The 11,145-nt window shown below is 50.1% G+C and overlaps 1 protein-coding gene across 1 annotated transcript; it reads right to left on the bottom strand.

The window, feature by feature from the left end:
• Positions 1-1,776: 1,776 nt before the first annotated feature.
• C1R (complement C1r) lies at positions 1,777-10,457 on the bottom strand. Its single transcript, XM_059184689.1, has 11 exons — positions 10,301-10,457; positions 9,345-9,573; positions 7,887-8,079; positions 7,224-7,370; positions 6,927-7,123; positions 6,510-6,657; positions 6,278-6,399; positions 4,881-4,959; positions 4,361-4,516; positions 3,144-3,218; positions 1,777-2,685 (listed from the first exon to the last, which is right to left on the bottom strand). Coding segments are annotated over exons 1-11 (2,118 nt in total). The 5' UTR covers positions 10,303-10,457; the 3' UTR covers positions 1,777-1,915.
• Positions 10,458-11,145: the final 688 nt, after the last annotated feature.

An 11,145-nucleotide genomic window follows, 5' to 3' on the forward strand; every position in this document is an offset into this window, starting at 1 on the left:
TTTAGAATCTTCATCTATCTCATACACTGTGAATATTCAAATGTTTTTCAGAAGAATTATCCCTCTGCTTTGTTGCCCTAGAGTGCTGCCCTAGACCTCGCCGGCGGACAGTAGGTAATAGATGGTATGTTACATTTCTGAAACCTGTAAGATCTTGATTATGAAAGGCACTTGGTCTGGAGGGTGTCAGATAAGGGATTGTGGACCTGCATTTGGACTTAAAAATTATCAGTACTTGGGAAGGCTTTAACTCTGCATGATCTTTTGAATTTTTTCTTTGTTTTTATTTTTTAATTTTAATTTTTTAGTAGATTTTATTTATTTATTTGACAGAGAGAGAGAGAGGGAGCTCACAAGTAGGCAGAGAGGCAGGCAGAGAGAGAGGAGAAAGCAGGCTCCCCACTGAGCAGAGAGCCCAATGTGGGGTTCCATCCCAGTACCCTGAGATCATGACCTGAGCTGAAGGCAGAGGCTTAAACCACTGAGCCATGCAGGCACCCCTATTTTTTATTATTTAAAAAAGATTTTATTTATTTATTTGTTTGTTTGTTTAGAGAAAGAGCATGAGCAGGGGGAGGGGCAGAGGGAGAGACAGAGTCCCTAGCAGACTCTGGGCTGAGCACAAAGCTTGATTGGGACTCAATCTCAATACCCTGAGATTATGACCTGAGCTGAAACCAAGAGTCTGGTGGTCAACCGACTGAGCCACCAGGTGCCCCTGCATTGGTCTTTTTTAAATTCAGGCCTGTGTATGTCAGTTCAGGTGAAGTTGTTCAAATAAGTCTAGAAGAGAAGAGTCAGTTGTGCAATAACATCATGGTAATATTCTATTATAAACACTTACAATGCTTATCCCAAGTTTCGGGTCCTTTTCTGACCTTTAAATGTGTCTTAAGTAATACAAATTATTTGAAAATATTGTTAATCTTTCAACTGAGAGACAAAAATTTCATACCACGCCTCTCTTATGAAATATTTAGAGGGGCCCCTGACTAGTTCAGTCAGTGGAACGTGTGGCTCTTTGATCTCAGGGTTGTGAGTTCTAGCCCCACCCTGGGGGAGCGATTACTTAAATAAAGTCCTTTAAAAAGAGAGAGAAATATTTAGAGATTGGAAAGTGAGCTTTTAAAAAAACCTGTTATATTTGGAACTACTTTCATGGGAAAATCAGGATTTTCTTCATATCATACAATCAAAACAAAATTAGAAATAAATTGTTATTGGGGCACCTGGGTGGCTCAGTCAGTTGAGCATCTGCCTTTGGCTCAGGTCATGATCTCTCTGATACTTACCCCACTCTCGTGGTCTCTCTCAAATAAATAAATAAAATCTTTTTAAAAAATCTTAATTGTAAATGTGTGCATAAGCTTTTTTGTTCTCATTTCCTTTCTAAGTGTTTTATTTTTTTTTAGGTAGGCTCCACACCCAATGTGGAGCCCAATGCAGGGCTTGAACTCACAACCCTGTGGTCAAAGACCAGTGCTGAGATCAACAATCAGATGCTTAACTGACTGGGCTACCCATGTGCCCCTGCCTTCCTAAGTTTTTTGAATATGATCTTATTAAATATTTTTATATTGATTAAATGCTACTTTTAACTCATTTTGCACACTGGAACGTCTCATAAAATTTTATTTGGAAAGGGCTTCAATTATCCAATGGTACAAAAATGGAAGAGAACGATGATAAGTAGAGATTGTGGAATATATCTTCTGTCAATCTTGTAGGAAAGGAAGGTGACTTTTGGGTCGTTTTAGGTGAAGAACAGGGACAGGGTTATAGAAAAGAGCATTTATTCCACACGGTGTCTTTCTGCATCAGTGATTTTAATATGGATTCTGAGTGGTTATCAACGACGGGCCAGATGATTTTTTTATGCACTGCTCTTTGGATTCTGACCCAGTGAATTCCGGGCTCAGCCCTCCCCCTCCATCTCCTTCTTGATCCAGTCCACATAGTTGAGTAACTTGGTGTAGAAGCCGTAGCCCCTGCTACAGCCAATGCCCCAGGAGACGATGCCCGTGGCCACCCAGCGATCACTGTTCTCATCCTTCACCGCAAAGACCCCTCCACTATCCCCCTGACAGGCGTCCTGCTTTAGAGACGGGTCTCCAGCACAGAACATGTTCTGAGAAAACACATCCTTCCTCTTATTTTTCCGGAGCCAGTTCTCACACGACTCCCGCTTGGCTACGGGCAGACGGATAAACTTGAGGTCATAGGAAAGCCTCTCCTCCATTATCCCAAAGCCACTGACGTAGCCCATGAGGCCCCTGTCATAGAAGGTCTCGTTGTCGGGGAGGCAGATGGGGAGGAGGTTGGGGCCCAGGGTGACACTATTTTCCAGCTCCAAGAGGGCGATATCCCCCTCAAAATTGTTAGACTCGTCCTGGCGGTAGTCAGGATGGATACTGACTCTGCGGACAGGGTGGTTTCCTAGCTTTGTGATCTCTTCCACGTCCACGTGGCCCAGGAACACGTCCACAGTGGCATTGCCTTCCTTGTCATGGTCCTTGGGGTAGAGGGTATGGGCAGCTGTGAGGATCCAGCGGTCACCCAGCAGGGCTCCACCCCCTCGCCCGTAGATGTTGGTGAAGGCCTGCCAGGGGAAGTTGCCCAGCTTGGCTTTTTGCCCTCCAATGATGCGCTGCTTCTGTTCCACAGGGTGGACGGGTTTCCCACACACTGGAGAGAGAGACGGGGAAGGCAAGGATGAGTCAGGCCAGGCCCACCTTCTTCCCTTCTGTGGTCAGTTAGTTCCCCCTATAGCCTGTCTTTTGGCTCTGGGCTCTTTCCTCTTTCTCCTCCCACTCTTACAAATCCCTGCCTTTGGCCTCTAGTCAACCTCTTCTTGTTCTTGTTTATTTCTTCCTGGGGGTTTTCTTGCTCTTTTAATTCCCTGTCTTCCCATCTGCTCAGTGAGAAAGCAGGAATGTCAGGACCCAGTCTGATTCTCTGGATTCCTTTCTCCCTTTCTCCCGGAATATCTCCTTCCCTCTTCCCCTCACTCCTTTTGTCTATTTTTGACCTCAGGCTGGAGTGCCTCTCCCTTCACTTTGTCTCCATTCTCTGTGCGTGCTTTTCCTGAGGTCCTGCAGGGCTGCAAAAGGCACTGGGGATGGCCCCAGAGGGCTTCCACTCACCTGGCAAACACCGAGGAATCTTCGATCCTTCCCATTCATTCTTCCAAATGCCCTCCGAGGTGCAGGTATAGGTCCCTGAGGGAGAAGGGGGCTATGATCAGGCTCGGAGGTGGCAGACAGGGAAACCAGGTCTCAGAGGCCAACGAGCACGGAATGAGCAGGACGGGGAGACGGGAGATTCGGAACCAACACGGACGAGGATCAGACGGAAAGGTTCAAATAACGCAAGGATGGAATATGGGAAGTGTTGAGAGGCTCCCTACTATATTTTTGTTTTAATGTTCAGTGAAAAAAATCAGAATACTTAACTCCATGTTTGATGTCATTCCTGTTTGTGAAAATAGACATAAGAACTGGAATGAAGCTATGAAGATCTTATCAGTGATTGCATCTTGGTAGTGGGATGGTAGGGATAATGGCCGCTACCTGTTCTGATTGCTGACGATGCGCCATGCTTGTCGCTGAGGACTTTATCTACATTATCTCATTGAAGTGCCTCGGTGACACTTTCAGGCATTTTTTTGGATGAAAAACTGAGCTTAAATAATTTGCACAGGGTCATGTAACTTCTAAGTTCCAGAACCAAGATGCAAACTGAAGATGGTCTGTCTTCAAAGCCATAAAGAATACCATATAATCTATATGTACGATTTTTTTTCTTTTTTTCTTCAGGATGTTTCAAACCGACAAAGCATGTGATTTATCTCATTTTAAAGAAAAATTTTGAAGATGCATTTGAGAGTCATTTAGTAAACCTGAAGGCAAAAAATCACAACATAAGTAGCTTGGGGGCTCTCTGGGGAGAGCGTCGGGGTGAGTCCCACTAACAGCAGTAGTGTGGTTGTGGCAGCTGTGGTAGTGATGATGATGGTGATGGTGGTGACAGCAGGGGTGGTGGGGGGTGGTAATGGTGGCGGCGCTGTTGGGAGTGGGTGGAGGTGGGGATAATGATGGTGCTCGCAGGTGTAGCAGTAGTAATGGCCATGGCCGTGGTGAGGGGGAGCTGACTGTGAGATTTAAGACTTTCTTTGAATCAGGCGCCTTCCTCACCCTACTAGATGCCTCCTGGCCCTTTACTCCCTATACTTCAAGTTCCTGAATCCGGTGTCCTGGGCAGATACCTCAATATACATCCCCTAGGCATTATGTTGGGAAAATCTCAGATGCCCTGAGAAGACGGAAGGGAGAAAAAGGCTGCCATTTGTGTGGGCCCCTACCTCGAGCAATCTCGCTGATTCCGCCTCTGGTATGCATCTTGTAATACGGCTCCTGGCAGGAGTACTGGATACGGGCCTGGTAGGTGTTCACCCCCTTTGTGGTGGTATAACTGAAAGCCCCGTTAGTCAGGCTTCGGGGTGGCCCACAGTCCTTGACTTGGAGAGAACACAGGGCCGTATGAGATCTGAGAGTGACGGTACAGGAACATCAGTGGGAAGAACTTGAGTTTTCTGCCCAAGGAGCAGGCTGAGAACTTTAGGGAAATGTTGTCAGTTGGCAGGGGGTGGTGCAGTGCTTGTGAAGGATTGGAATAGATGGAGTGAAATTCAGTTCTGGGTAGAGCCCACCAACACTGCAGAGATGAGGGCTGACTGGTTCCCGAGGTGGGCCATAGGCTTCAAGGGACAAGTGAGGGGGAGGGTGTTTTGAGGAGGCTCTCCCTTTCACAGCCTAGGTCTCCATGGCTGGGGGTGGGGTGGGGGCTCCCGAGGGGCAGACACTTGCTGAGTTGTGACTTACTCTTGCACCTGGGCATGGCACGATGCCAGGTGCCATCATCCTGACAGACAGCTGTGAAGGAGAGCAGCACTTGGTCTCCCTGTTTGAAAAGAGGTAGACGGAGACAGAGGTGCCATTAGCGCAAGGAGGCCCTGTGGTTCCCTTCCTGCCTTTCGCACCCTGGAGAGGCCGAAAATGCAAGGCTATCTCTCAGGCTTTCAGACCTCAGCACCCCCGTGGACATGGCTCCTTTGTTCTTCTCAGACCACAATTGCAGATGGGAGCACTGAGTCATGCAGCGGAAATTCAGAGCAAGGGCTGATTGTCAGACCTGATCATCCTCTCTCTAGACTCTTGGCTGCTTCCACTATTGTTCAGTGGATGCCCACAATTTTATTTTGTTTTACTGTATTTTACATAGGCTCCACACCCTACGTGGGGTTCGAACTCATGACTCTAAGATGTAGACTCGCAGGCTCTGCAGACTGAGACAGTCAGGTGCCCCTGAACCCCACAGTTTTAAATTAAAAAAAAAAAAAGCTTGGGTCACTCCAGTTATGTGTGTGTGTGTGTGTGTGTGTGTGTATATATATATATATATATATATGTAATATATATAATATAAATATATATATATATAATTTTTTTTTTAAGTTTACCAGCTTTTGTGAGATTAACCAATGAAACCATGGTGCTTCCTGAGCCTGCAAAGCTGAGGACAGGGCGGTGGGCCCAAGGTGACCAACACCATGGTGCCTGAAGAAGTCCTTGGAGCATGAAGTAGGAGAGGTGGTTCTAGTCCCTTCTGTACAAAAGCACCATGATGTTGAGGGAGTCACTCTTTGTACTCCACCTTGCCTTTCATTTCCCACATCCGACTGTTACTCGGTTAGGCCAGTAGTTTATAAACTTGGCTGCACATCAGAATCACCTGGGTAGGGGCGCCTGGGTGGCTCAGTGGGTTAAGCCTATGCCTTCGGCTCAGGTCATGATCTCAGGGTCCTGGGATCAAGCCCCAAATCCGGCTCTCTGCTCAGTGGGGAGCCTGGTTCCCCCTCTCTCTCTGCCTGCTGCTCTCCCTACTTGTGATCTCTCTCTCTGTCAAATAAATAAATAAAATCTTAAAAAAAAAAAAAAAAAAAGAATCACCTGGGTAGCTGTAAGTAATCCTAGGGGCACTGTAGACCAACAGAATCAGTCTCTTGGAGAGGACCCAGGCATCAGGGTTTTAAAAAAAAATTCGAAGTGTTTTCAATGTGAGATCAAGTTTGAGAGCAGGTAGACCAGGTGACCCGTCCTCCAGCTCAAACACGTGTGAATCCAGCTGGGTCTGAGCCTAAGTCTGATGATGGACCTACCCACCTGAAATGCTCCTGGAGGGCTGGGTTCACTCTCCCCCATCGGCCTTGGGCTCTTACCTCCACGAGCTGGTAGCCTTGCTGGCAGGTGGCAATGAAGTAATCCCGGAACTGGTATTGAGGCTGTAGGTCCTGGATGATGGTAAACTCATCTAGGGTCTGGGGTTGGGGGCACTTGATGACTGTTGGGGAGACCAGAGCACATGTTTATTTTAGAGCCGCTGTCCTCCTTTCGACCCTCCTGATTTGGCCCCGTGGCTGGCCAGTGAGAATGGCCATCAGGCAACCCTACTTTCGGTGGTGTAATGCAGCTTCCAGCCTCGGCTGTCTCCTGAGTCATCGGTGAAGAACAGCAGGTCCACTGCATTGCTGTTGCTGTCAAAGTCAGCGGGTCTTTGGTTCCCACAGAACTCGCCAATGTTCCTCCCGTTGGCATAGATCTGGTGGGGAAAGGGGAAGGGGTGGGGGACATCTCTTCAACTCGGACATTTCCCCACTGGGCAGGGATGGTGGTGGTGGTGGTAATTCTGCTTTGTGTGCATGTTCTCCGCTGGAGGAGAAGAGGAATCCCCAGGACCCGCTTGCCGTTCCTGCCCATGAGGGAGCTCTGCCATTCCTGTTGCAATTGGCCAGAGGATCTAGTAGGAAGTGAGGATGAGGGTAGGGGGAGGGGAGGCAGGGAGGCTCTCAGGGAGCGGGATGGCTGTACCTGTAGCTGGTCGTAGGGGCAGTGTACTTGCTGGTGGTCATCGATTTCGAAAGGCTCCAGGAACTTGAGGTGGAGGGTGAGGCCGCGCTCCACGCGGATGCTGTAGTTACAGCGCAGGTCGGGGGGGTAGGGCTGGGGGTACTCCAGGCTGGCCACGTAGCCCGATGGCTCTGTGTACAGCTCGCTGCTGCACTCAGCTGGGGGAACAGAGCCAGGTGGGGGTCACGGGGTCTCTCTGGCCGGCCCCGCACACCCTTGCTTGCTCCCTGCCTCACTCCCGCGGTGCCCCAAGCTCACCCTGGCAGGAATGCCTGTCCTCCTGTAGCTCGTAGCCCGGGCGGCAGGAACAGAAGTAGCCACCGACATAGTTGTGACATAGGTGCTGGCACTGGGGCTGGAGAGTCTCCTCAGCCGAGTTGCTCTGGGAAGCACATTCATCGAGGTCTGGAAGACATTCCAGAAGGAAGGGTTAAATTCTTGCCTTTGGGGACTTCTGTCATGGCTCTGCTCTCAGAGAGGTTAATCCCCAGTGGCCTCAAGACCAAATCATCTCCTGGCCACCTGGAACTCCAGGCCTCGCTCTCTCTCTTTTTTGGCAGGAGAGGGCATGGGAAGGGAGAGAGGTAGAGGGAGAGAGAGAGAGAGAGAGAGAGAGAGAATCTTAAGCGGGCTCCAGTGCAGAGCTTGACCCTGAGATCATGACCTGAAGTAAAACCAAGAGTCAGATGCTTTGCTGACTGAACCATGCAGGTGCCCCACTTTCTGGCCACTCTAAGGCTTTCTGGGAACTGCCCCATGGTGACAGAACCCAGGTTGGCAGGCCTCTCCTGGAAAAAGCTCTCTTGAGGGGAAGAATAAGGAAGGATGGGCTTCCTGCTTCAATAGATTCAAGATTCCCCTTTTCTAGTCCCCACACAATGTGCCGAAGGCCAGAAAAAAAGGGACCCAGGGGACACTCACCCACAGCTTGGTAGTAGGCCAGGAAGCCCTTATAGAACATAATGGTGCCATTTTCCTCATTGGAGAAGTCTGTGTGGAAGGTCAGCAGCATTTTGTTCCCTTGAGACACAAATTCTTTTCCTTCTGGGAGGTTGCCCAGTGGAGAACCCAGCTGCCCACAGAACCTCCCCAGTGTTTTCTTGTCAGCAGAGATCTGGTGGAGAAAGGACGAGAGGTGGGAAGAAGAGTGGTTGAGGAGACACATCCTGTGAGGAAGGTCAGTGAAAGTCCTTCTTTTGTCTCAAAGAGTGAGTGGTGCCCCCCACTGCTGGACCGGCCGCCATCGGGTCTCCACGCATGGGGCTCTGGCTATTGTAAACTTTCCCTCCATGATTCGCTTTCTTTTTGTTCCCCTGGTGACTTTCATCTGCTCCTCTGAGTCTTCAGTGGCTAATTCCTGGCATGTTATCCTGTGCCCTGTACATTGCCCCTTCCCTGTTCTCTGTCCCCTGGCATGTTTCAGAACTTTCGTCTCTCCGCCAGCTCCTGCGCTCATCTTCCGCTGGAATCCTGGCTGTCTCCAAAGGCCTTTAGCCTCCCTTTTTCCCTGGAGCCCGGAACGGTCTGCTTTATTTTCTGTCCACTTATCCCCCCTCTCCTTATGCAAACCATTCACATCCTGCCATCTTCTCCAGCTTCCACATAGGCCAGCAAGCTTCCCTTACCTCTTTCTTCACAGGTTCTTTAACCCCTCAGACGTGGCAGATGTCCTGTCCCCACCCCATCCCTCACCATCCCTGCCACCAAGACCCCCCCCTACCCAACCCTGCAAACTTCTCCGTTCCTTGGGCTAGAAGACAGATTGTTTTCATGTTATTCTGTCACAACGTCTAGAGGGTCTCTGGGGGATGGTATTTACTGCATGTGTGTGTGGACTCTACTTCAATCCTGAATCTCGAATCTCATTTTCACTGATACAGAAAGTTGAGGCCGGGAAGGCACACTTGACTGTTACACAGCGAGGGACTTTTCCCATGACCTTGCTGAGGCTTATGCTTGAGCTAACACCCCTCATGGTTCTCTTTGCTGTGTTCCTGTTTAGGAAGGCAGCCATGGTGACATTCTACATGGACACAGGGAAACTGAGGCACAATAGTTTTCCAAAGACTCCCCGCAAGTCAGCCATTGGGGAAGGTTTTCCTGACTCCTATAGACAGTAAATTTCCTGGAAGTGGGGCCTGTGCGTTCCCCACTCTGTGCTTCTCCCTTCAGTGCTCCCTGAGGGCCTCTAAATCCAGGGGACGCGCTATCCGCAGTGTCATCAGACTGTCCGAACTCTACTTGTCCATTAGCCCTTGTGGGGTTGGGGCTGTGGCTGTGTCTGTGGGTGGGGAATGCTATTCGGAGTGATAAGAGCACAAATCCTCGGTTTCCAGAGACACCCAGCTCTCCCTCTGCCCTCCCAACCTGATCCCCTACCTTGACATAGTCATACAAACAGCCTTCAGAAGGTTCCAGGTCAAACTGCCAGAAGACGAGCTTCACCCTGAATCCTGTGGGCACTGTGATCACAGTGGTTTTCTCAAAGTTGCTGGGGTAAGGCTTGGGGTACAGAGGAGAAGTCACCTCCCCAAAGAGCTTCTGTGAAACAGGGATGGAGCCTCCCATACAGCAGAACAGGACGGGCCCCAGGAGATATAAGAGCCACCTGCCGACAAGAAAGTGGGTGTCCAGTGGTGGGGTGTGGCACTCCTGCCATTTGGGCAGTGACTGGGCTGGGGGTTGGGATGGGCATACTGCTCGGCATTTTCCTCTCTGGCCATTCCAGGCCTCGTAGGGATGTTCTAGGTGGGGGTGGGGAAGAGGAGAGGCTGGTCTCCAGCTACCACTGCATTGGGTGGTTCCTCCCCCTGGGGCAATGTCCAGTCTAGAGGTCATCATCCTCCCTGTACCTCCCTTCCCCTCCTCCTTCCCTGCCCTCTCCCCCCACTCCCCTCCTCTTCTCGGAATAGGGCTGGCTTGGGACCAGTTAATGGAGGGCGAGGGTTTCCAGTCATGGCTCTCTGATGGGGCTCCCAAAGGCTCAGCAAAGGCCTCTGGGAGAAACGGCCTATGGAATATGGGGTCATGCACAGAGCACACCCCTCCGGGGCACAGTGGATCCCTTCATCTTGTTGCTCCCCTGCCATGAGCGGGGAGGAGGAAGGGAACATGGCCATTGCCTCGCAGGTCTAAGTTTTCTTCCTCAGGAGGAGGGATGGGGGGGTTTGCGTTTGTGCGTGCAAGCGTGTGGCTGCGGGAATAGGTAAGGTATGTGGGGAGGGAGGGGTTTTTCCATCTCCCTGAATGGATTTGGGAGCAGGGTTGCCTCCCTTGCCCAGGATTCTCTCCTCTGGCTTCTCCCTCCCTCCCAGGGCCCCATCAGCCTTACTCACATTTCTCAAGGCCTGTTTTTGGATCCTGGACTCTCCAGGCAGCGTCTTCATCCACTCTGTGTTGAGGAGAGAGCGGTCATGCAGGGGAGGCAAGGGGGAGGGAATGACTGTGGAGGGGAAGGAGGGGACCATTCCGGGAGGAATGTTGTAGGGAATGAATTATTTGCATAAACAAAATAGAAAAAAAAAAAAAAAAAAAGAGAACCCTTCTGTTTCAAGTTTATTGTAGTTTTGGTTTTGAAATCCCCGATGGTGGGGCCACCTGCTGGCCTGTCTGGGGAAGGGCTAAGAAGATGGCCCGAATTTTCAGAATGGAGGAGACTTTGGTAGGAAGCCCAGACTTACCGGCTTCTAAATCTGATCTGTATTCTCCCTTTCTTTGGGGACTGCTGCTGTCTTTACCGAGTTCTCATGCCAAAGGCAATGGAAATCACAGTTGAGGAGGGGACTCTCTTTTCTGCAGTGTCCTGTTCCACTAACCTGGTTCTTCCTGCCCTTAGTCACCCAGGAATGGGTTTTAATGCCCAGGGTAGTGTGACAGGAACCAAGGTCAAAGAGGGCATGGCAGGAGCAGACAGAAGAGAATGGAGTCTGGTTGCACTGGGGCCCCAGCCTACTTTCCCCGTGAATGACCCTAGACATGGAACATGGATTCCTATGTCAGGGTGAAACCTACAGCAGGACTTGGGTCTGTTTTAAGACCCTTCCTTCTCACTTCAGTGAACTCAGACCTGCCAGTGAACTTGGCTCTTAGAGAGGCAAAGGAAGCTGAGTGAGGGTAGAGACATCCTCTTCTTCTCCGCATCTGGTCAAGTGTTTCAGCCCTTGAGTGTCATGGATGCCCA

This window comes from Mustela lutreola, chromosome 8, assembly GCF_030435805.1.
Source record: "Mustela lutreola isolate mMusLut2 chromosome 8, mMusLut2.pri, whole genome shotgun sequence".
NCBI classification, from domain to species: Eukaryota; Metazoa; Chordata; class Mammalia; order Carnivora; family Mustelidae; genus Mustela; species Mustela lutreola.

Coding starts and splice junctions, on each gene's coding strand:
- C1R (XM_059184689.1), bottom strand. Junction 8,080..9,344: donor GTTTGTATGACTATGTCAAG/GTAGGGGATCAG, acceptor TTTCTCCACCAG/ATCTCTGCTGACAAGAAAAC. Junction 7,371..7,886: donor GGCCTACTACCAAGCTGTGG/GTGAGTGTCCCC, acceptor AATGTCTTCCAG/ACCTCGATGAATGTGCTTCC.